The 27,142-nt window shown below is 44.5% G+C and overlaps 1 protein-coding gene across 1 annotated transcript in view; it reads left to right on the forward strand.

The window, feature by feature from the left end:
- The window catches only part of LOC126543710 (venom metalloproteinase antarease TserMP_A-like), a 77,634-nt gene that overhangs the window by 15,644 nt on the left and 34,848 nt on the right, over positions 1-27,142 (forward strand). Inside the window, exons 4-5 of the mRNA XM_055078168.1 lie at positions 671-794; positions 22,410-22,549. Of these exons, the coding sequence (XP_054934143.1) occupies positions 671-794; positions 22,410-22,549 (264 nt within the window). The remainder of the gene's footprint in view (positions 1-670; positions 795-22,409; positions 22,550-27,142) is intronic.

Consider the following 27,142-nt stretch of genomic DNA (forward strand, 5'->3'; position numbering starts at 1 on the left):
TAAAAAGCCAATTTCAAGCGAAATAATCGCTGGTTTAATTAGGCTTTTGCTAAAATAAACTTCATAGGGTTTTTCTTGCACAAACACGGCCATAAGTGAAAGTTACGAATTGCTTTAACTTCCCTCGATGTGGAACTGTCTTTGGGCGCTACAAGATTAAAGGATACATAGCGCACCCCAAGAATATCACCAACACAAGCAGAATTATCTAGCATCCTCTCATCTCGCCTTACACAGTAAATCATGTCTGTGTAAACCCATCTTCGAAAACACAGTCACCGTTTTGTTATGTCACGCTAACCAAACCACACGAGAAATCTCGAAAGCCTATCATATGACCAAAAATGCCGCACTGTGTGTAAGCCAACCATCCTTTTTACTACATGATAGAGAACTCCATTTTATCAATCGATATTCACACGTGCCTTAGGTGCATGCTGTTTTTATACCTCATCTTGACATGCGAGAAGAGTCCATTTTCTATATATGTATTTTTACATACGTGAATTAAACATCATTTGTGAGTAAAGAGCGCGTCTGGTGTCTTTCTTTTTTGACGTCTTTCATGTTTCTGGCGCTCTAAGTTTTTATTAATAGTTATTTTTGTTTATATTAAATAGAGAAAATTTGGAAGGCTCAAAAAGTTACCCTGGTACACTTTTTCCTGTAGGAAGGTATCATCAATGACAACCTGAGAATTAAGCCTCTCCCTGAAGGCGAACGTTCACTTCAAGGTCAGATGCTGCACAAGATATACGAAGTAGATGTGATAAAAGAAAATTTCATCAGTGCGGGTGAGCAATTTTCCTTCTTTATTCAGCACTGGTACGAATTTGATGGGCATAAATATACCGGGAGGATATAATACCTAACTTGCCAGTTTGCTCAAAATAGGACGGAAAATAATTTTTTCACAGCGTGAAACGATGGTTCCGCTGTCTCAGAGCCTTCTCGGTTACCGTTAGTTGTCCATGAAAAACAAAGCGGACCCTTTCTTCGCTCTTAAATATCTGTGAAAACGAAGACAATGAGCGCTGTCGTGCAAAGCTTTCTTGAAATTGTAACATGATACAAATACCAGATGCCGAAGCTAATAGTTTTTGAGGACAGATGTAACCTACACAGCTGATGAATTTATCGCCCGATATGATGTGGCATGTTGCCATCCAACACACAATCGCAGTTTCATATTCAACATCAGAGTTTCAGTGCAAGAGCCACCGGAAGCCTAGTGGCTTGCCAACATTTAATCCGGCCAACAAACCATGTTCCTTTCAGCTTTTCTCTATTAACGTTGATTGCTTTTTTGATCGTCCCAACGTCGATCAAGCAATTTTATTTATCAGAAACCAAAGGAATTTGAGGGACATCTGGGCAAAACGCTGTCGCAGTTGATTGACGGAGGCCCAGGGCCCCTTACATGGCAGTAGCACTCACATGACATATACTCAGAAGGCTTTTTACACAAAAAACGTTACACACTGCAGGTATGCATTAAAAAATGACACTTTACACTTGATTGCAATATGCTGAACACTCATTATAAATAAAGAAAGTAATCACGGAAACCTTCTTTATTTAGCGTAGCTGTGTGTTTATATTGATCTAGTGCAGTATGGATATTATGTGTTAAAGGGGGCATGACATGGTCACCCAACAATTTGCGGTTTGCGGCGAGAAATTGTAGCAGAGGGTTTATTATGGCTACACATGCACAAAAACTGGGCAGTAAAAGCACATTTCTGTCCAAAATATGAGCAGCAACTCGCTGGCTCTAAGCCCGCCCTCCGACGCCCACCGCCGTATTGCCAAGCCATGTGTGACGTTATGCAAAAAATCGGCCACCGCGCCACGTGAGGTCGGGGCATAGCTGCCGTTTCATGCCGTATTTGCTCCCGATCTCGCGTGTCATGTCTTGGACACTGCCTACTTCGCGTGACGAAGCAAGCGAGGAATCTTTGAGCAGCGCATGCAGCGATGGCGTAGTATAAGCTGCGCCCCCATTTTGACCTCGACCTCATCGCCACCACCTGAAGTGGCGAAACACGGCCTCCTAGATAAGCACGCGCCGGCCGGCTTGTGCAAATCACAGAGGTCATGTATGAAGACCGCGTAGTAAACGTGGTCAACATAGATGGCGACATTGGTGTTGCGCTAAATGGTGCTGATGCCTCCGCACTCTCATATTTCATGCGTTTGGCACTGCTTAGCCATCCGTTCACGGGGGTGAAGTCTGGTGCTACTTCGCACAATGCAATTTGTTGCGTGCGTAGATTATTTGCTGGCATGCATTTCTCTAGGATCCATACTCATCAAAACTGCGATATTGTTAAGCTGCCGCGAGTTCGCACCAGTTTGTTTTTTTTTTTCACTGTAGTTGCGTGCAGCAATGTAAACACGCCCGCGCACATGTGTCCGTGGTGCAAGGATTGGGCGCGATGTACGCTTTCGCTGAACCTTTACTTGAATTTGCTTGAACCCGATAACGATAAAACAAAGAGCAAGGCCAACGTTTGGCCGGGGCGAAGCCTGATCGATGGGTCGGTGCGCGAGCACGGTCGGCATCACGTCTGGCCACAGCCTCAGCTTTTTCACGTGCATCCCAAACTCGGCGAGCCGGAGCAAATCGTCGTTGTAGCTGCCTGGCGTTAAGTGTTCTGACAACAAAACAAAAGCGTCAGATAATCGCCACTCCATCCTGTCTACATTAATCATCCAAGCCTTAAGCTTGACAGGCTCCTTGGGGAACCTGCAATATGATACAGAGCACTCCTTGCTCCGTTTGCTCCAGGACCCAACAGTGCTACATAGGCGCCGCGGTGGCATAGTTTCAGCCGCTACAAGTTGAACAATTCCTATGGCAAACTGAACAAAGCAAAAGTTTCCCGAATGCGGACGCAAAGGTGACACACCGATTTGTAAGCTCACTCGGCAGGCACGCAGCCTGTGACGTCACGGATCGGGAGCGTTCCAGTGTTGCCCCACTTTTATGCCGTTCGAGTGTATTATGAAAAAAAAAACACAATTACAAATTACGTGCTGGCTCAAATGCGCTAAAACTTTGCCAACGTATTCTTGAACGCACAAAGATTATCTTACACAATACAGATTATGATGGAAAATTTGGTCTCGTGCCCCCTTTAAGGCTCGTAGGCTGTAATTATTACAAAGCATGGTACCGGCCATACCTCGTGGTTTCGTGTAGTATGTTTTGTGTTAGTGCAGAATTCCCGCTAAGCAACTGACGTCAAATAATTCTTAACATATTCAGATATGATGTAAATTGTGTCTAGTAATCTATGTTCGCTTGATGTGCGCTTCTATTCCAGAACTGTTTAGGAATGTAGTGTTTGCATTGGATTAATGTAGCTGCAAGGGCAAAATAAGCCATTATTGCGTGCCTTCTTAGTAAATTGACGAAGACGTTGCAACGGGGACCGTGACACCCGCAAGTCAGCTGTCCGTGTCGAATTACAAGTTTCACGGATGCATTATAAAAATGCCGCTGTGAACGCAGTGCAGCCGTAGTAGAAAAAGAAAGGCTTGGCGTAGGACACCAAAATTTCATAACGTATAGGAGCAACACACAATTTATAGACGGGAAACATTACAGTGCTGAAATTTTCACCGTGAAATGTTCCGAACGTGCCTTGTAAGATCAAACACAGTAAATTTCAGTGCATGCGGAAAATGAACAAAAATCAATCTTATTTGTGGATAATTCCCGACACCCCAATGCAGCCAGCTCTAATTCAATCTTGTGAACAACTCAAGGTACCTGGTGGTATGTTAACATTAATTGGAATCTTTTCTGCAGCACTCTTAGTGTTTAATAGTCATTTTATTGCGGCGCAAGTAAAGGGACTCTCGAGGCAGACGGTCGTCATGGTGTCATCAACCACAGCGCATGCGTGGCCTGAAGGTCTTCAAGAGACGCGAGAGATGCGCAGCGTGTTTCGCGGTGAAATCAAGGGCAGGCAGCTTTGCGCCATCCGCTGCTGGCATCAGCGTTGTGAGCGCAAAAGCTGGGCTTTGCTATTTTCCAGCTATGTGCATACCACAGCGTGGTGCTACAGTGGGCTGAGTGGACAGCGAATTTGAAGCTACGAATGCCGAAGGTTTCCCTTCGAACGCACCTCATGATTATCATAATTTATTATACCCATAAACGCCCTAGCGGATATTACATGAGAGGGAGGGGGGGGCAACGTTCGAAAAATATTGGCGTACATAAGCCATGTGAGTTTTCACAAAAATTAAACATTAATAATAAAGCTCGGATACAGTAAATCACTCAATGAACAATTAATAAAATAAATTTCGCATGACGAGCTCCGACATCTTGGACACATGTAAGAGGGGGAGACAACGTTCGATAAGTGTTAACATACATCAAACATGTTCAGTTATTACAAGAATGATACATTAATATAAAAGCTCAAACACAGTAAATCAAACATTTAGCAACAACTAAATGATGCTACGGATGATACAGTGGTCAGTGTATGTGTTTCGTTAACACCTCTCGAAATCGTGTTGGATTTCGTTCATTGACATTGAGATCGGGCAAGCGATTGTGTGATTAAATTACAGAGTGTAGAAACCATTGACTAAAAGCCTTAGTAGATCCCTGCAAACATTGTATACTGAGAGTTAAAAAGGTGGCGAGAGGGCTCAGCAGCGGGAAATAGAAGTGTTCCTCGTCGAACAGGAAAACTCTAATAGAGCTTATGAAAAAGACATGGCTTACTGATTGTTCGGCACAAGAGCAGAGTGGTAAGACCAAGGGCTGATTTCACATTGGAGATACTGATGCGACGGTCGTAATTAGAGGAAAGCAAGCAAGCCGCACAATTTTGTATGAATTCCATAGCATCAATTAAATAAGTTTGACGCGGAGGGGGGAGGGGGGAACAGATGGCAGACGCCTAGTGGTGTTGAGTGCGCACGAAGGTTTTGTAAATAAGTTTGCAGACAGATGGTGGACATAGTGCAAGGGATGTGCTCAAAAAGCTAAGTGTTTTTGCTGAGCCAGTGGCCATTTTTGACGCGTGTTCACTCCACAAGTGAGCTCGTTATTACGACGCCAAGGTACCGGTAGAAATCTACTTGTTCTATTGCTGTTGGATTAAAGTAATACTTAACGCTGAGATTAGAGTGCTTCCGAGATATGTGCGCGAACTTGCATTTTGACGTGCTTAGTTCGACCTGCCCGCGAGAGCACCACGTAGTTATTGCATAAGATAATTTTGCAGTATAGATTGGCCATTTGTGCTAGCAATGCGACCGACAGACAACTCAGTTGTCTGCGAAAAGGCGGATACAAGAGGAGAGGCCGACTGGAATGTCGCCAATGAAGATGATAAAAATGAGGTGGGCAAGAACTGACCCCTGCGGGACACTAGATATTAGATTGGTCACACTAGATGCATGACTATTCATTGCTATGAATTGGCTACGGTTGAAGATAAAGCTCTGAATTCAAGATAGAACTAAGGGGTCGGAGTAGATGCATGCAAGTTTACTCATTCAGCGATGACGCGGAACCTGATCAAAGGCTTTCAGAAGTCAATATATATGGCATTGGTCTGCAGAAGGGAATCCAAGTTCAAATGCACGTCGCTTGCATATTCGAATAGTTGGGTTTCGCATGATAGGCCAGCGCGAAAGCCGGGCTGTTTAGGAAAAAGGAACAAGTGACGATCATTGTGCCGAACCAGATGCGAGTAGATCATGTGCTGCGTTCATTTACAAGCAATTCAGGTTAAAGATATGGGCCGGGTAATTTGACGCTTCAGACCAATTTTCTGCTAAAAAAAACCGGAGCAATTCTGCTCAGACTCCAGTCGTTAGGAAATGTGCTGCTACCTAGAGATTGCGTGAAGGTAATATGTAGTATTTCGCTTGGAATTAGTTCTGTAGCTTTGATACTTTTAACTGCTATATTATTCGATCCCGATGCACAAGAAATGTTTAGGTTGTCTATCAAATTCGTAATTTCTTCCATTGAAATGATAATGAAGGCATTTGGGAGAAATTAGAGTCGGACAGAACTGGAATATTATCAGTGCGTTCATGCGCGAAACCGGAAGATATTCAGGACCTCGAGGCACTGATCGATAGGCACTTGTGAGCTGCCTTCTTTAAGCAAGCATATGCTATGGGACGTGTATGACTTCGAATAGATTAGGGATTTTTATTAGGATTTCTTTTCAGAGTTATTTGCATGTGGTGGTGATGAAACTTTACTTTTACCTTCATAGTGTACTACAGTACTTTCGTAGGGATGTGAAGTACTTTTTCTATTTCAGAACACTGCTCGCTAGGTTTGCTTGTCGAAATCATCGATTTTACTTTCTGGATATTTTTCCTGGAGTATTTGAGAACCAAGGCTTCTTCGCAGCGCCACGAATGCGAACAAGTGGAACGTATGAGTCTATTAAGGAATTATTCCCGTGTTTGTGAATAAGCTAGCTTTGGTCACGTGTTCTCAGTGCAGAGGGCCGCCTGAAATGTATGAGAAATATCTGTAGTTCTCCATTAGTATTGGTGAAATTGGCGTTCTTTAAAATACCGAATGTACTTTTTGATGGTTGACGGATTGGAATAGGGACGGATAGGTCATATAATAGCATATTATGGTCAGGCAGAAGATCAAATATATTTTGGCCAAGAGTGGCCATTTCTACTGACTGAAAAAAAAATCACACTCAAGTCAAGGAAGTCCCTTGAGAGACTGGAGTGCGAGGTTAAGTTGTTCCAGTTATCATCAGGAAAATTAAAATTTCCGCAAAGAATACAGTTAGCTCGTGTGAAACGGAAATGTTGATCGTGTTGTACTGAGTACAGTTTTTTATTCATATGATATAAGGAGATGGATGGCGCACAATTTAAGGCGCCGGCTACTCCTTATCCCTTGAGTGGTTCCGTCATACATCATATAGAGTTCAAGGTTACATATGAAGTACAGTTCATCAGTGGATGAAATGCCGCAATACACTATGTTAGTGCTTGAAGGAAGTGATAGACTAATACATATCATCTCGTTATTAAGTTCCATATTGGTTTAATCAGATTGCACTTAACAAGAGCTAAAACCCCTCCTCCCTTACGCCCTACCCTGTCAAGCCTATGCATCGAGTAAGATGCGTTATTCTTTCGTAGCTCATAATCTGTGTGGACGGGTTGTCATTTCCAATCGCGAGTTTATTTTCTGTGCCTGTTATAGACCACCCGCTGCCCCTATTTCGTTTTGCCATGAACTTCATGATATGATTAATAACCTCATTGTTAGATACCCCACATCACCCTTGTTTATACTAGGGGACTTGAATTTTCCCAATGTTGTGTGGTCGAAGGATGACGTAGTTGTGAAACAGAGTTGTCCTCAATTTTTAGAATATTTGAACCTGTGCCGCGATTTTAACCTTATTCAACTTGTGCACTACCCCACGCGCACTACACTGACTTCTGCCAATATCCTGGATCTCATTGTTACCACTGCCCCCAACTTGGTTTCACCTCTAACGTTCCGGCAAGGTATAAGCGACCATGTAATGATCCATTTCACTCTTAACGCGCATGTTACTACTAAAAAAAGCTCAAAGATTATACTAGATTACAACAGAGCTGATGCCTCGTCAATAACAGCCGAATTTGAGTCTTTCATTACGAACTACTTAATTAACTTTTCGCAACGAACAGTTGATGAAAACTGGTCTCTCTATAAAAACAAACTTCTATCGATAATTGACCGCTACATACCTAAAACAAGAGTGCCTTCTAACCCCCGATCACCATGGTTTAATAATGCACTAAAGCGCCTGCGCAACAAAAAAAAACGGGTGTTTGCATGAGGCTCTGCGGAGTTCCGCCCTCGACGACCAAACCTGGGCGACCCAGCACGCCCGCGAGGCGGTGGCGAGGCAAGCCCTCGACGTCCCTTCGTGGGAGGCTTAGGCCCGGCCATCATAAAGTGCTGGTTCCACAATAAAAGTTTATTCCTCCTCCTCCTCCTCGCCGCGCTAAAGCCACAAATCATTCTGATCATTGGTCTCGATATCACCGCATTGCCAGTGAATATTATTCGACAACAGCCAGTGCCAAAAACACATTCCTAAATAATACTCTGCCCTCGTTTCTGGTTTCTAACCCACGGAAGTTTTGGTCTATTGTTGCAGGTACTAAAAAGAATGTTCTTCAATTAATCCAATCAGACGTGCCAGTTCCAACTCACGAGTGCTGCGAAATTCTGAATAATACCTTCTCGTCATTTTTTCAGCGATCAGTACAGCCAAATTTTCCATTCTTATCGTCCCCAAGTTTTCCGCCTATGGATCCTATCTCGCTTGACTAGATTGGCATCGGCAAACTTATCAGAAATCAAAACATTTCTTCATCCTGTGTTCCCGACTTCATTAATTCAATAATGCTAAAGTGTACTGAAGTTTTTTCAAGTGTTATTTTATCAAAGATTTTGACCAGTCCCTACAGCTTTCCACCCTGCCCAAAGACTGGAAGGTGGGAAAGGTGGTTCCGGTCCATAAATCAGGTGACACTCACTCCTCCAATAATTATCGACCAATTTCATTGACATGCATTCCAAGTAAAACATTAGAGCACATAATTTATTCACACCTCATTAATTTCCTCGAGATGAATTCTTTCTTTAACAACGCACAACATGGATTTAGAAAATTCTTTTCATGCGAAACCCAACTCTTGTCTTTTACCAATGACTTGTTTATTAATGTAGATCAGCAACTTGATACTGACTGTGTATTTCTGGACTTCTCGCAAGCTTTTGATTCTGTTTCTCATGATTTATTTATTTTCAAACTTTCTCTTTTTAATATTGACCCAAACATATTTGCATGGATTAAGGATTTTCTCTCTAACAGGACCCAGTATGTAACCGCTAATAATTATACCTCTAGACCTTGTTCAATTACCTCCGGTGTACCGCAAGGATCCGTACTGGGGCCCCTGCTTTTTCTCATCTATATTAATGACCTTCCTGACTGTATCTCTAACTCAATCATTAGGCTGTTCGCGGACAACTGCGTCATCTACCACAATATAACTAACCTTAATGATTCCAGTAAGCTTCAAGATGATCTGGTTAGTGGATCAAATTGGTGTAACAAATGGCAAATGCAGCTTAACACAAATAAATGCAAACATATGCGTGTTTCCTACCGCTCTACCCCTTCTGATCCGCCCCCCTATTCTATTAATGGTACTGTCCTGTCGGTTGTTAACTCTTATAAGTATCTTGGCCTGCATATTACTAGCAACCTTTCGTGGAACATGCATGTTGAATATATCACTAACAATGCTAACCGAACATGAGGTTATCTAAGACGTAACTTTGCATTCGCTCCGACCTCACTAAAGCTTACCATGTTCAAAACGCTCGTCCGTCCAAAATTAGAATATGCGTGTGCCATATGGGACCCTGCTCATTCCAATCTCATTAATTCACTTGAAAGCATTCAGAACCGCGCAGCGCGCTTTATCCTCTCTAATTATTCACGTCATTCTAGCGTCACATCCATGAAAAAAACATTAGATCTACCTGACCTTTCACTACGTCGCAAGCATTCTCGCCTTTGTCTTTTTCATAAAATATACTACCTCAATCCTTCCTTGAAAGAAAATCTCTTCACCAGACCCAGTTACATCTCATCTCGCATCGATCATCAACACAAAGTTGAAGTGCCATCTTGCCGCACTAATTTGTACCATTCTTCATTCTTACCAAGAACCGCCACGGCATGGAACCGCCTTCCCGCCTCCTTAGTCACCATTTGTGACAGCACCAATTTCAAGCTTGCTGTTCAAAGTGCCTTATAGTTCCTTCATTATTTTTTTATTATTCTCTCGTTATGCAAACAATGTACTCTACCACTCCTTTCTGTAGTACCTGCCGGCCTTGAAAGTATGCACAATAAATAAATAAATAAATAAAATCTTTTAAGCAAAAGTAAGCCATGATTCCGTGAAAATGGCTACGTCAGAGTCATTGTCTTCCAAAATGGCTTGCACTGTTTCCTTTTTAGGTAGGTAACTCCGCACGTTTGCCATCGAAAATTTTGACCAATGATAAGAAGAACCAGCCTTCAAGAATTGACAGGGCCGAGATGTGGAGGGTAGAAGAGCAGTTCACAGTGAGTCGGTTCACGATATGATAATCGCTATTCAGAAGTTTGGACGACATAGTCCAAGTCAGCATTATACATAAGCGCCAACTTGTCTGTGAGCAGCATGTCGAACCTTACTTTAAATGCAGTATTTGTTTCCTGAGCATAGGCATACCATTTCTTCCTGGCTAGCCTCACACACGCCGAGAAATCCTCGCGGATATCAAAGCATCGGCCTTTCAGTTTAGACGCTGGTTTCAATATGTTTGACTTATCTTTGAAGGGCTTGAGTTTAGCGATAACGTCACGATTCTTTCCAGATTGGAAGCTACCCAGCTGATGCGCCCTTTTAATATCGCCATCTATAATTCCATGAGCCATCTTTTCTGGGCAAAAGGAAATAATGTTTCTCGTTCCAATGTTAATAAATGCATGTTAAAACTAATTGCTTATATAACGTTATCTCGTGCACCACCGGTGCGCGTCGCCTCCAACGCCTCTGGCGGCGGTCCACATAACGCCAGCGTTGTGAGAATCCTGGTAGCTTCAGGGTACTGTTAATTTGACGCAGCTTAAGCTCGCACTCGCGTTGAGTCACGCCAACATGTGACTCAGCTTGTCGTTTCGACACAGACCGGCGAGTTTGAGCGCCCCGCCAAGCACTGCTAATGGGGTCAACGCTTCGCAAAGCCGGCGAAACTGCAGGTTCTCTGTTTGCTATTGCAATAACCCGGAATATTAGCATGACTTGATGGTGCGTCGAGGCGATCGCTGTTTTTTCAACCGCCTTCTGCACGCCTCGGACGTGAAGAAGTCGGCGCCGACGTCGTCCGCAAGTGCATCCTCTTCACGCGCCGAAGAAATTCTCTCCATTGAAAATTTTATTTCACCACATTTCCTGCATTTCCAGGTCATGAAAAGAATGTAATTGCAGAAAGCACTCAGTATTTTTGAGTTATTATAGAATTTTTTTAGCTTGACAGCATTTGAACTGCATGGTAAAATGCAGGAACGCCAGATATGACAACATACAATATTTCATGCCTGGTATACAAACACCTTTTCAGTTAAATGAAAAATATACCAGATGAAGTGAACCCGCCACCTGACGACATGCTGACAGTGATAGCAAACCCCACGACCGTCTATATTCCAACTTTTTCTTCCTATACGTTGCAGGATCTGGGACTATATCAATACTATACGGATTTGCAGAACACCTCAGATCAGAACTATTCAGACTTACGTGACACGCATTAAATGACAATATTATAGGTTGCGTGTAGTTTTGACCCACTATATTGGCGTGCAAAATGGTGCACGCTGTACCGGAAGGGGGCACAATCAGTATCACAGCTAAAAAGCTCAAACTATAACTTCGCTTTCTTGACACGAGCCTACACTGTGTATTCATACTGTTGCGTAATCCAGGGTAGCGTATCGTACTGCTGCCGAGTTGTAGCGACGCCGGCATATCGAAGCTCGACGGAAGTTACTATTGGGTAGCGTCGCGTTGTCGGCGGGCTCCAGGCATCCGGTAGACCATGGCGACCGGGCAAGAACGAGATGATTTCTAGTGCGAAACTTGCACGGTTTATTCAAAGGTTGATGAAAGATGAAGAGAAGAGAATGAAGTGATCTTAAACGTACATTTCGGAACCCTTTAAAATAGGCTCTCTACAATCGTGGGAGGAATCTTGCTTCCGTTCACGTCACGTGACCGGCACAGAGTCTGATTCGTGGAAAGAGGACTCCTCCTCCTCTGGTTATACGGAGCCTGGTGCAAGGAGGAGGGCGTCCCGCCTCCGGTTATACCAAGCCTCAGGTCCGGGAATTGCAGACGCTTGTCCTTCTCTTTTGGGCGTTGCTGGTTCGCGGAAGTTCCCCTGTAGAGCTTGTCAGTCCGAGAAAAGGATCCCTCTAAAGTCGCAAACGCACACACAAAAGAGGCCTGAAAACACTGCTGGGCTTCCGCCAGACTGGCAGACACTCGAGATGACCATGGCGAATTAGGAAGTCGCGCTTCATTTTGACGAGTCATGGTGGGTGAAAGTCCTTTCTGCACGACGAGCCAACCGTAGCAGGAGAAGTCACGCTTCATTTTGACGAGGCATGGTGGGAGAAAGTCCTTTCTGCACGAGGTGCCAACCGTAGCAGGAGAAGTCACGCTTCATTTCGACGACGCATGGTGGGTGAAAGTCCTTTCTGTACTTGGTGCCAAACGCCAGCAGTAAAAATACTGAAAATTTTTCGAATTGCTTATACCCAGATTTGAAGGCTGGCTTGCAAAATTGTATGAAATTGCAGTTGACATCGTCAACGACCGAGCTACTGACCATAACCTTGGTCATTGCAAGTCACATCCGAAGCACAGAAGTAAAATGACGCTTGCCGCATTTAAAATGTCCCAGTGCCGGCCCGCTCAAGATTTTCTCTGCACTTGTTCACTACCTCAGCACTTGTGTGCCTCGGTGCTAAGCGTCACGCTGAACATCGAAGACTACAGCAGCAAAGAGAAGCCGTATCTTCGTGACATAAAAATACAGATGATTTCGAACTCATTCAACTTGATCGCCGGTGCTGCTTTGTTGAACTCAGCACCTCGTTCTCGGTGACGTTCTCTTTGCAGCCAACACTGCTATGGCGGAGGCCATATCGGTAGAAGAAAGGGCTGCCGTCGCACTCAACTTGTGTGTTCGAATGCCGTAGACCGAACCAATGCCGAACTATTTGTGTTTAGTCGCTCAACTCTGAACATAATATGTAAGGAGTTTTTTGTGGGGATCTTAAGAAAACTTGAGAACTCCTGGACAAGGATGGCTTCCCCAGTGGGCATGGGAGACCACATCAGGGAATTTTTCTTTTTTTTTCTTTTCTTTTGCCGCCACCGGATTTCCACAAGGCATTGGGGTAATCACAGGTTGTGATTTACTTGTGTCGCCTAAAGAGGGTAAGTTGGATGGTACTATAGGATGGTAAGTTCGAAAGGCTTATTTGCATCTTAATTTCGATATAAAATATTTATTAGATTACCTTAATGGTTGTGTTTACGCTTGCGCATTCCTCTAATAATGTTGAATGGTATATACTTCGAATAGCATATTTTTGCTTGCATGGTATTTCAAAATTTTCTGCATAGCAAGCAGATCTAATAGGAATGTTGTTGTTGCTCCATGTGCAAGTATAGCATGATCCTGCTGGCCATGGTAGACCACTGGTATCGCTTCATATACACCAATGTCTGCTACCCAGGGTGGTGCCATGATGCTTTTATGTATGGGAGTCCTTGACTCTGCAAACTCAATGAAAATAAAACTTTCAAAAGCCCGAAAGCAACTATTGAAGGAATCTCTGTGCCTTCAATTGTGCCTTGTGATCAGGCATTTGCTTTGTAACCAAACTTGCAAAAGTCATACGCAAGTGCACTACCTAGCACACAAGAAGCAGCATAACATTACAGCTCGTGAAGGACCAGAAGGGTTGTTAAAAGTGCCTTTGGGCGAATGAAAACCAGATTCCCCATGGAGTGTAGGCTCAACACCGCTACATTGGTTATCGGAGCCTGTTAGGTCCCCCATAACATTCGCAAGGGTTTTCAAGAAAGAGTTGAGCCATAGTGGAAGCAAGAGGTAGCGATGTGGGAGGCTGTCCATAAACAGCCAGTCCGTACATCGGACGTCTGCAGTGGCAGTGGTCAAGCTGTAAGCGAACCAATAACGAAATTTTGTTTGTGGGAACTCAGCAATAAGTTGATTAGCTTATGATCTGCTTTCATTTTGAATTGGTTAGTTGAATATCTTTTGTTTTACTTTAGCATTCACCTCAGCAGGATACAAGAAACGCATTAAAATGCAGAACTCGGTGGGTAAAATTAGGGTACCGGGGCCCTTTCAGCAGCATCTACGGGCAATAACAGCTGGCGCCACCATGGGTGGTGCGTATGGCCAATTCTATCTGTGCAGTATTCCACGCATAAATATAAATAAGCACAGCAGCATTTAGAAACATTTGTTTAATAAGTAAGTCATATGCCTGATATTTCAGCCTTCAGTCGCCTATTAAGAATTTATGCATCAATAAGCATTTCCTCTCGAACACCAGCTTCTTTCTGCATCTTCAGCTGCTCATTGTGCAGCTGCAGCTCTTGCACTTTGCAGTCCTGCCACATGGTACGAAACATCTGTTCTTTTACCTTTTCCAGTACGCCCCACTCTGGGCCGATTCGCGCTCTTTTCCGGGAGGCAGCCGGCTCGGCTTTAGAAATTCCACTTTGCGCTGGACAAGGCTCGCCTGGTGATTGCGAAGATGGGCAGGTGTTGAAGCAGCTACAGCCATGGAACTTGCGTTTACTTCTTGCTATTCAGATGACATTGTATTGGCCAGAAGTAGCTCCTTATGAGCGGAATCAATGGACAATCTGGATTCATATTGCCGCAAATTGTCCAAATCTTGGCCTGTGTCATGCTCCGTATGACCTGCAAGAAGTTACAGATTACTGCTAGTATCACAATATAAAATTATGGGGGACCGAGGCTGGACATACAATTTGATTCAAACATTACAGCAGTGCTCAGGGAAATGTGCATACTGATCTGTGAAACGAACAAGCCTCCGCAGCCACTCTCGACAGCAAGAGTGACGTCATTCGTTGGCAGCGAACAAAAAAGTTCTTTATGCGCTAATAAGACGAACCGACCACGTAACTGCCCCAGAACATGTTAGTTTTTTTTTAGAATGCTCTTTAATGAACAGAAGTGCAAGCTCGTTTGGAATGACAAACGCAAGCACGTCGAAACAAATGGCAGTCGGTACATCTCTGCGAGACCAGCTGAATATTGGCACCCACATTTGTTTTAACTACGGCATAATATTAGGATAAATTGACACACTTAATTTGCGTAAAACAGTGTAACGATCAGCAGACTGAATACACTAGCTAAGAGCGTCCAGTGGATAAGTGGCTGTACCGACTTGAGTAAGCACAGTCGGGTTGGCGCGTGGCTGCAGAAGAAAAAGAAACATCTGCGAGGATGACTTCTTACTAATATTTCATTCGTTTTATAGCCTAGGAGAGACATTGAAATCAACGCACGTACAACGTTGTCCATATTTGCCACTACCAGCAGAAATTTGCATGCTGAAAACCTAGAAATCTCGGCATATGACCGAAATACGCATGAGAGGCGGGAGCCGTTAACTAAAGAGCTTCTCCAAGCTCTTTCCCACAAAAAACAAACGACTAGGTGGCCAGCAGCAACCGCTCTTAGACTGCTTTAACGTGCACGCTGATTACTGTTTTGAACGTCTGTTTCCATACGCGCACTATGCCAGTTCGTTAGCAAAGCGCAAGTACGAAAGTAAAGTGAACAAATGCTCACCCGTACTCAGAGGGCATTTCGAGTGGAGCTGCGCTCGTGTTCTCAGTATGCTGTAACTGGTCAACGCTACTGTTGTTGCGGCAGAAATTTTGCAATTTCTTTTCTGTACCCGAAGACGAGCAATATTCTCCTCCCAAAGCTTTATCGGAATGACTGGCTCGTCCTCCCTCCAATTGGCGCGTTCACTGGTGCAATCCATCTCTTTTTGTGTTTTTTTTTAAGCAACGGAGCTTCAGTTGCGGGTTGGTTGTGGATCCACCGTAAACAAGCTGGCATGGAGAAAGAAGCACTTTCATAATGGTAACAGCGCGAAAAAACGACGACGGAGTGAAAGGACACAGGACGAGCGCTGACTCGCGACTAAGTTTACTGAAACACGCATCAAGAAAATAAGCGACACAGGCGATCACATCGTCAATTGAGGAACGCACAACCAGGCCACGTCGATACAGGGCATCTGTCCCGTATCGAGCTGTCTATGTACATTAATTCCTGCTGAGAAAGCGCGATCGAAAGCTGGCTAATCGACCACGTGCGCTTTCGCTCAACGTGGGCTGCTTCCACGACTAATCTGGTGGATGCTTCAGTATGCTTAAACAAAATTGTTCTCTCCTTGAGCAGAGGCTTGAGCCCGGCAATGAGCAGACATATGCACATAATCAATCTTGTCCAAGGACAATTCATGCTCCCTAGGTCTTACATTGATGCACCGGCCGTTTTGCCCTATGTACACTCGCCCACACTTGATTGGGAAAGAGTATAATACAGAGGTAGCGCAGCCTACATACTTATTAACATGTTTTACTTCTCACCTTACATTATAATTACGTTCTGCTCCCCTTTCTCGCCTTTCGAGCGCCGGACAAACAGCACTCAATTTTCCAGAAGCCGAAAAGACGACCTGGATCCCATAACGACCTGCAACGTTCTTCAGGCCATTGGACAAGAGCTATGCATAGGGCACAACTAACACGTTCTGTTTCCTCCTGTTTCCTTCGGCATCCTGCTACCTCGAGTCTTTTACCCATTTATTCAACTTCTCACAGCAGCCTGTTACTAAGCAACCCGGGTACCCAGCTTACCCAGCATGACTACCTTACGTGCGAAGGCACCACTCAATGCATGCCCACATGTATTTAACAGGGCAGCGCGAAGTACGGAGGTGCAAATGGCATTTTTTACTTCTGTAGAATGAGTGAAGTTCAACCGGGGCTTGGCAGAACGGGGGAAATATTCCCAACAGACATGGTCGTCTAAAAACGTAGTCTAAGGTCAAGGTATTGTAGTTCAGCCTCTTTTGGTGGCTCCGAAGTGAACCTCAAACCCTGACCAAGCTTAATTTCGTCCACGTTTTTCGTCCAACTTGTTGGTAGAGTAGCGTCTGTCAATTAAAACCAGAAAATTGTAAACATATCTGAACGTCTTCATGGCTTTCCCAGAAAAACGTCGGTTTAATGTCGCATCCACCTGCGCAAAAAAAATGCTGCTCAGAACGGGAGCCACTTTGGATCCAACACAGATACCAGCCTTTTGTATGAAAAGCGTCATTCCATCTCATTATTGCCCGACTTCAGGTAACATGACAAAAGTTCAACGAAACTTTCAGCAGTAACACCACATTTTTGTACAAATAGCATTGCATCATTCTGCTCCGTAATGCATGCCTTGACACGGCCTATTAATTGGTCGTGAGGCAAAGTATAAAAAAAGATCATTCAAAGCGGCCTACCCTCCTGCATTATTCGATGAGAGGTGTTCAACATCGCTCTCAGAATTCGGGATGACCAGGGTATCGACCAGATTTAGCGAGACAAGGTAGTCTTGTAGAAACGTGGAAATTAACTTCGCTTTGCCGAGTGTTCCCAAGGCACACTTGGCAAAACGAAGAGTCCACATTACTACAAGACCACGTTGCCTCGCTAAAACTGGTCGGTCCCCTGGTCATCCCGAATTCTGAGAGCGTTCTGAATGTATACCAACTCGCTCAACTTTCCACTTTAATACAGAAAAAAGCAAGAAGCACGATGGCGATGAAATCGTCGTTGTTGTAGGCTTGTTGCCATAATTTAACTCGACGCCGCTTGCAGCAGCATCTCATCTAAACTTTTTTTTTTTTTGCATTACATAGAACTTGACAAGCTTTACCGGTGTGGTAACACCAAAATGAGTCTAAATCTTAAGGCCTGAGGAAGTTAACGCCATTTTCGGCTCCCGTATGGCACGGTTATTATATTTGCGTGAGGATCACGAGCAGAGGGACGCACATATTCGCTACGCACATTCCGCACTACCCCGACCGTCATACAGTGCTACGGATACTTCTACGGTTCCAGTTCGTGGAAGCTGAGCTTAATTTGTTTGCTCGATGCCCTCACGCATGGCATAACCAACTCGTTAATGCCATCGTAGGCAGCGGAGACTGCGCGTGCCAGCGTAATTCATGTACGAGAAGCGCCTCCTCTCGTTTTGGGTCCCCTGAAAGCCACCTTTCATCCTCATTGGTCATGTCTTTCTGTGCCAAGGCGTTTCGTACTGCTTGCTACCCCCCTTTTACTAAAGGCATAGGCATTCCTGGCCTACGTTAGACGCCTCCTTTCTACGTGTGGCGTATGGGGAACGGCGAAATGTCGACGGGCTCGTAGAATGTATTGCGTCGGCGCGCCTGTTTTTAACGCGGACGATGGGTCGTTTGTCATTGTACTCCGGATGGCAGCTATAAGCCGTGCGTACTATTGGCTTAAACTGCGCGTTCTCACTCTGTATTCGGAAAAGGGTTTCCTGGTTTCACCAGAAAGTTTTTGACTAACTCTACGATTAATGCTACGCATAAGTACATCGGTGGCGATGATGGAAGCAACCGCAGTCGGCGTCAGTGCAGTGAAACACACTGCACTCGCCAGTTTGTCATTTATACAGCCGTAGGTGAACATTCTCGACACAGCACTGACAACAAAATAAATTCTACAAAGTGTTCCAACCATCTCGAAGCATGCATGCAATTTGATATGATTGGCCGATGATGGATATATTCTAGAAAGGGTGAGAACACGCCCCAACTCCTAGTGCGTAGGTTGGGCGGAAACAGAAATGGGCTAACAAAGCGGCACCTCCAAAGGGCATGTTCAGAACATCAAATAGCAGCACGTCGATATATATATATATATATATATATATATATATATATATATATATATATATATATATGATGTCTTAGGAGGGATTATCTGACTTGGTAACCTTAAAGAGTATTTGATTTATTTCGCAAATAGTAGACATGGATGACCGAATGTATGGTCCACATTTATTCATACCCACAATCTAATCTATACATTCATATATTTTTCAAGAGCCGCGACTTCTACGCCTGAAGAAGGGTAACAACCGCAAAGAAAGCAATGGCAGCCGTAAGGGCCAGAAATGTAAGTACCCTTTCATACTTGGCTTTCTTCTAGTCTCAACAACATTAAAGAGCAGCATGCGCTTCGGAGCCCAGTCGCTCAGAATAATAAAAGACATAATCATTTGGTTTTAGTCGGAAAGAGCATTACGAAGATTTAGAAGTAAACACGACAAATTTTCCTGAAGATTTGTGGGAAAAGTCAGTATGTTCCTTGCTGCATATATTCAACTAACTTGTGTCCGACTTATAAGGTCTCTGAAAGATTTACCGACGATTACGGCACTCCCTCCTGCGACAGTTGAGCGGGGACCTATACGTGTTTCCATTTCGTAATATATTTTCTGGCGCAGACAATCTGTCTCGTGCGGCACGGGGGAAACGGAGCGATCGAAGTATGGTGCGACTGCCTGGGTAATCGCGAGATACCCAGTGGCACCGCGTGCGTGACACGTGGTTGCGATTCACAGCAGCCGCCACAGACAGACCTCCGCTCATGCAGCGATTTGTTTCCATATATGGTATCGGTGGATGCGCTCGCCGCATGCCTTGCCGATGGCGTCATTGGTAAACAGACAACGCGCGCTGCTCAACGCCATCTCGTAGCGATCGTCGCCGCAGAACACGTCTTGCGCGGCACTACGCTTTCCTTCTCAATTTTTGCCATAGCCTCCTCCTCCGCTCTTCTCCTCGAGCTTTCTTCGCTATCGTCGTCTTTCATCTCCCGCTGAGCCCCGCGTTCGCTCTTTGATTCTTCGCTGTACTCGTTCACTCGGTTACGCCGAGGGACGCCGATGCTCTACGCCGGAACGGGCGCCTAGCAGCGCTCTAAGAAGTATCGATCTATTCGAACACATGCAGTGTACGCCACCCAATTTAATCTGAATGAAAAGGGAGCTTTTCACACGCGCCCGTCAACTGTAGTGTCAACCGATACACCGAGCGTGTAGGTGTCTGAGCAAACCAAACAAGAAAATATGTTGTTTCACTAAACCCTGTACATAAACCGTGTACATAAACCCTGTTCATGCATACACGAACACTTTACGTCTTGCCGATGACGTGCTCAAACTGGCACGGTGATTGCGGCTTCGTGGTCCGCCGCGACAGCATTATTGATTGCCATCGCAACTATATTGACACTTCGGGCGATATTCCATCGTCGTCGTCGGCACCGCCGTAATGTTCTCATAACGTCCGAGTACGATAAGATAGTGCCCGCGCGCCGTATGCCGTACGTGCGAGGGACAGCTTGGAAGGGAGAGCCGAGAAGGATGGCGGCTTGATGCGGTGGTATTTTTTCGCGCGCAAAAGAGCAAGGCGGGGAGATGTGCATGCGCTAGGAGGGAGGGGTAGGTTATTAGTGGCCGTCTCCACTTCGGCTCCGCCTGCCGCAGCTGAGCAACCTGCTAGGCGGTTATAACCCGCTTGGCGGTTATTTGCGCCGGGTTCCAAGGCTAGAGGACCAGAGATAGCTTCGCGTGCACTGTGTTCTCGCGCACCTAGCTCGCATAGAAGCGAGAGGCCGCACAGAGGGAAGTTCGCTCGCCGCTGCTGCCACTCTTTATCACACTAGCTCTCGTAGAGCGAGTGTGTGCGCTCACCGAGCTGTAGCCCCCACCGACGCCGCAACGCCTGGCGCTTTGTTCCGCGCTCAGAAGAAACTAAAGTTGGGCGGCGCGTGCTCGAGGCGCAAGCTCGGCACGTGCAGTGTCGTTCTAGAAGACGGCCACGCTGGTCGTCGCAGCCGCCGCTTCGCTCGACGCCTTCGCCCTTCTCCTGAATTAAATGTAGGGACGACGGCAAGGCTCCTTATGCAAAAAAGAAGTGAGGCGTGCAGACAGGACACAGGAGTAGAGAAGTGGACAACACCAACGCCGACTATCAACTGAAGGGAGCACTGAGACGAAAAAAGAAAGACGACACAAAACTCATCTTCGCATGCTCAGGAATGGTAACACCACGTGTCAGTCGGGTACACGTGCCGGTCTACGTGAGAGATAACTGGTAAGGCAATTTATCTCTTCCTTATGTAAAGTTATCGAAGGCTGACTCACACACGCACTTCCACCATTATAGATATGCCATGCCTCTACCATAAGACGCGTATCTTCATTCTTATGCCTGTGCAATATCGCGCATTCACCTAACTCTAGCGTGCAGTTACAATCTGGGCAATGTAGCGAAAGATTAGAAGGCGATCCACCGGTTAACGACCTTTTATGTTCCATTAGCCTCTGATTGATACACCGTCGCGTTTGCCCTACGTAGAACCGGCCACAGCTAAGGGGAATTTTATGAACCACACCCTTACGACAGTCAGTAAAACTGTTGTTCTTATTGTGCTTCACTGCGCAAATATCTGTTCATTTTTTGCCGTTTACCCGCTCTTTTTATTCTGTACGGCAGGGCATATCTTACCTAGCGTATTGGGAGCAGTGAAAGCAACATTAACATCATATCTATTTGCAACTTTTTTAAGCCGGTGCGACACTGAATGAATATACGGAATAGCCACTACTTTTTTTTGCCATTACTACTTTATGTAATCACGTCCGTCCCTCTCGAAACCGACTTCTTTAGGCGCTCAGCCACAGTGGCCACTGCTACACTAGGATAACCTGCTTCTAATAGGCGCCGGACCTATGCATTAAAACTGGCGCTCATTTTGTGCATGCACGATCTGGTGAGGGAAGACTTAAGGCACGACATGGCAATTCCGTTTTTTACTACTTTGGAATGCTTGGATTGAAAGTTTAGCAACGGCTTCGAAGATCTTGGGGAGTACTGCCAACAAACATGATTTTGTTCGAAGATCAAGGAAATGTCAAGAAACTGAATTACGCGTCGCTGAGGAAATTCCTTGGTAAACTTCAATCCTCCCCCATAAAGATTTAATTTCTCACTTACTGAGGTCGCAGCGGAATCGAATTCTTCCCTATTGCAGAAAATCAGGTAATCATCAACGTCACTTCTTTTTTGCATAATGAATCCTTACCAACTAGCTCAGGTTTCTGTCGTGCTAAACGGTAAGGCTCATTGGCCACGGTCACATCCTCCTAAAGGGCGATTTATGTTCGTGGTAGCCTGTGCGTGTGTGGTAACGTGCTTGTTAATTTAGTTTGTAAGCGTATGTTTACAGTAGTTTATGCAGCTGATAAAACTGCCAAGCTTACTTTGTATAACTGTGTAGTAACTTGCTATCGTAATCAATGATTTGCTTTTCGGGCGAAACTCTGACGTTTTTGTTACATGAGTACGTGTCGACAATTTATGCGCACATGTTTGCATGCACACATGTGCGCGCGTTTCTTTTCAAGAATGAACATTCTCTATGAGAATCATTGTTTAAACTGTGGAAGAGGCCAATAAATATGTACTCTTACTACACATACAGAAGTGACTGTAAACGCACTCAGTGTAATCGTATTGTTATTACCAGTATAACCCCCCCCCCCCCCCCAACATGAAAAAATCTAATATTCTTTCCAGCTCCCCCGAAGACAGAAGCACCTGGATCGGCCGTTGAAAAGTTTGCCGTGGAACTTCACATAATTTCCGACAAAGAGCACCAACAGAGCTATAAGAAAAATGAAGAGTTAGTCAGTTACTTGGCAGTCATGGCAAATGCGGTAAGCTTGCTTTGCAACGACTTTAGGTTTACTGCTTTAATTCATGTCACTTCAGAGAGAACCGCGAATCACACATATATTGTTTCCTCTTCCTAAATATTCACATCCGGAGGTAGTCAGTTTCTTTCCTCAGAACTCCTCACATATTTTCTAGGGAAACTACTTCTCCTTCCGAATGACAGAATAAATGTCTACAGGACATTGCCCGCTACATAAAAGAAAGTTGCGATGTAACGCACATTTCAAAGAGAGGATTTCATCGCCTCTGCGGACCACTCTGCGCGTGCTGGATGCTGCTGCATTGACGAGTGCACATAGCCGGCCACTGGGTAGGTGCAGCTTGGTATGCGGCTCGGAGAATCCTTCTCGTGATCCTTCTTGGTCAATTTGTTTAAAACAGGTATGTACCACTGAGTCCGAATAGACAAGGAGAACGATAAGACAAAAGTGAACATACCGGCATCAAAAACTTCCAATGGGCTACTGTAAATTGAAGAAAGAGTCGGGAACACAAGCAGACAGTGTGTGGCGAACAATCTGAAACAAGAATGTGCATTCCGCGAGGAGCGTCGAGCTACATATAAGTACAGAAAGCGAAGGCATCTCAGTAAACACCATCCTCATTCCCGCTTAGTCATCCGAATCCCGTGATGCCGTCGTGGTTCTGACATTTGCGCCAAACCACCGGCCGAAGTTGCCTTATAGCTTGGGCCACTAGGTATATTCTTGTGGCCGTGATGCCATCGTGGTCGTTGCATCGTCATCCCTCAATATCGTCATCAGATTCTCCTCATGTTGGCTCTGCCATTGTGTCGTTGTCAAGCCATCGCCGCTATACAGTCATTTTTATACAGTCATCGTCATCCCACAGTGCGCATACCGTTTTCAAGGCAATGTCGTCATGGCATCGTCGTTATGCTTCGTCGCCATATTGTCGTCGTGATGTCATCGTGTTCGCTTCTTTGTCGGCCTTCTAACTTCACCCTCCGACTCCTGTCATGCCATTGTCGTCATGCCATTGTCGTCATGTCATGTCGTCATGTCATGTCGTCATGTCATTGTCGTCACCCTGTAGTCTTAGCATCGTCACTATTTCAGAAACGTTATCCTATTTTTGTCATGCCTCCATCGCCAATCCGACTCAGTGTGCCATCGACGTCATTTCTTCTTCCTCATTCTACTACAATCATGCTGTCGCCATTCTATCATGATTATGCTGTCTTCCTTGCGCCATCATCACGTGTTATTTTTCACGCTGTCGTCGTCATGCCATGCTGGTAGTTGTGCCATCATTCTAGTTTCATCACCGTCGGTTGTCCTCATACCATCCACATCTCGACATCGTCGTCCTACACTCGTTGTCATCCCAGTGTCGTTGTCTAGTCGTCACACTGTAGTCGTTATACCATCGTCATCATTTCAGAATCATCCTCTCACTGTCCTCATACCGGCATAGTCATGCCACCTTCATCATTCTATCGACGTCATTCCTTCTTCGTCCTTCCATCGACGCCACTGCATCATCGTCATGCAGCCTTGCTACGGCGAAATTGGGCCCATACCAGAGGCAGTGTATGTCACATACAGCCTAAGCAACAGAAGTCCCAGAATGTATACAGCAGATTCCACGTATCGTCAGCAATAAGGTGTGTGTCTGCGTTGCTTGAATGCTAATCGCATTACCGTTTACGAGCATCGTCCACAAGCAATTCCAACAAGCTTTGTTACATTGGTTCTACTTCCTTTTTTGTTGTTATCTTCAATTGATTTTAGAGCCTGTATATTATACTAGGCTCACAGATCACTCCCCTGAGCCAGCCGTGGTTGCTTAATGGCTATGGTGTGCAGCTGCTGAGCACGAAGTCGCGGCATCGAATCTCGGCGGGTCACGGCGGTCGCATTCCGAATGGAGGCGAAAACATCTCTGTACTTAGATTTAGGTGCGCGTTAAAAAGCCCCTGGTGGTCAAACTTATTTCGGAGTCCCCCACTACGGAGCGCCTCATTATGAGATCGTGGTTTTGGCACGCAAAACCTCGTAATTTAATAATTTAAGATCTGACACCTAAGGCATTATTTCTATTTCCGTCACACAAAAACGTGCGTCATCAATAGTGACAGTGCCTAACAAATTTTCGTGTTTTAAATGCAGCGCAGAAGACGACGTCATTGTTGTCATTGAGAAATGACGGACGACATAAAGTGTGCGCACATATAGGCCATATTGCAGCGAAGCTACTTAAGGCAGCTAGAAGCAGTGGAAAATGTAATATGCGTTTTCTTCATTTTTCTTCTTCCGCCCTCCTGGGTATCCTCGGAAATTAACCGTTCGCGAAGTTCATCCAAGTACAGAGAGAATGGGTGTGCATGTTCGGGGAGATTTGTCCACAATTATTACGACACTTAATGAAAATTGGCAAATCCTCCCATTCTGCCGGTTCTGAGGTGGTGTGAGAAACCCTTGTAAAGATTAGGCGCAGCCCTGGAAGAAGAGCAGACTGCGGTAAATCTGTATTGGAGAAAATACGCGCCTTAATATGGGTAATACACCTTCAATCCTTGAAGCTTGTAGAATAACTTTCAGATATAAAAATAATTACTGAATGCTCGTTTTCTCCAGATTATCATGCCCTCTATACTAGACACGTGGTACACATCCCCAGTCTCCTCAGTGAACGAAATGAGGCACAATATTCTTTTGTTAAATTAAACGCGTGTTGTGCATGGGTCAAGCACGAAAAAAGTTTGAAGTGGTGCCTTATTTACACTCTTAGTAGAAAATTACTTAAACACGCGTCCAATGCAGTATAAAACTATGTTATGGACAACGTGGGAGGTTCACCTAATGCCCTCAAAAATGACAACGTGCCACAAAGTTCACATCACGAAGAAATAGTGGGCACCTAATAGGTGATAGACGGGGAAAGTTTCAAGCGTACTCAATAAGCTTTCCTTTTCTTTACAAAAAAAAAACTCATTGACCAAGTGTTCAAAGTCTCATAGGCCACTATTATCGTTTAGAGTTTCATAGAAGTGTGCGTGACGCTGACTTCACATTCCATAAAAACGGAGGCTGTATTACGTGTGATGGGCGGAGGAAGTTTAAGTTTCCTAGTTTTATCATAAGCGTTGCAAATCTCTATGTTATACTCGTTTTTGTCTCTATTTTATGCGGTATACCGTGTGCGAACATGAAGCCTATCTACCCGTCATTATCAGTCAACTAAACAAGGCAGCTTGTTTATATTTGGCGAAATAGCTGGTACTCTGCGTGATACGAAGGCAAAACTGCAAGTGTGTGGGTGAATAAAAGCCTTTGCTGTGAATTACTCATTCAAGTTCTCCATAGAATTGTTATCGCGTTTAGTAACAGCATAGAATGTATGCCACGTTGTTAAATGTATAGCTACTTTCACACCTCCTGAAAATGCGGAGAGGAGGCAGGAGGTGACTGACGTCCACATGATGGTAAATGTTTCTACCGGAAATATGACCATTACTAAGATATTTATAAACAATAGGTCTAAGCTCTTTATGCGGGCAACATCTTAAGAGGAAGCTTTAGCTCGGGCCCAACATCGACGTGGCCTATTCAAATACATGTAAAACGCAAAAACGTTTTTCCGAGATAACCCGCGGACCAATTTTAATGAAGTTTGTTGTATTTGAGATAGAAACTTAAATTTTACTGATTTTTGCAAGCAGAATTTTGATTTAGGGCATGAATTTTGTTGCAAAGGTTTTCAAATGTTTGAAGGTTTGAAAGGAAAAATAGAAACGAAATTTACAAATTGATAGCTTTGCATAAAGAACAGATATCGCGGTTCTATAAACGGCATCCGCTAGATAATTGAAAGCAGACAAATTTGATGCGTCATCTTATATCTTATGTGAATCTGTTACGTTGGGTACAAAGGGTTCTGAAAAAGCTGCATTTCCATATTACTAAATTTTTTGAGACTCATGTGTAACATGTCAATTTTGTCCGGCTTACATGTACTATTAAATGCAGTTCATATAATTGTGATATCGTTTTACATTTCTGAGTTACAGAGTTGTAAACTTAATGGTTTCGTTTTCTGAATATTTTTTTTATATTTCACACCTTTTAATAAAACATTGACGACCTAAATCAAAAATTCGAAACGAACGGTCACTAGATTTTAAGCTTTCCTTGTAAATACAACAAACCTCGCCAAGTTTGGTGCAGTAGTTGCCGAGAAAAACAAATTATCCGTTTACATGTATTTAGGCAGGAGCACACGAGCTAAAGCTTCCTCTTAAAGCGTGCTGGTTGATTAAATGAAAGTCCTCGTATGAAGAAAGAGGTTTTCTCGAAATGTCGTGGGGGGGGGGGGGGGTGACTGTCCAAGTCTGATGTCACTTCTCAAGAGAAAATGTAAAACGTCCTCAGCTTTAACCTTCCACCTCTTTCTGTAGAAATACAGCATTTGCTTTTCATCACAAGTAAACAATACATGAACGCACGAATATGCTGTCGAAACGTAGAATGTCGCGGGTAGCTGGTGCGTGGCATTCGAGAGGAGCGGCGATATCCGTGTTTTGTTATTGCTTCTTTACTGACGACCATTCG

This window comes from Dermacentor andersoni, chromosome 10 (assembly GCF_023375885.2).
Source record: "Dermacentor andersoni chromosome 10, qqDerAnde1_hic_scaffold, whole genome shotgun sequence".
Classification (NCBI taxonomy): Eukaryota; Metazoa; Arthropoda; class Arachnida; order Ixodida; family Ixodidae; genus Dermacentor; species Dermacentor andersoni.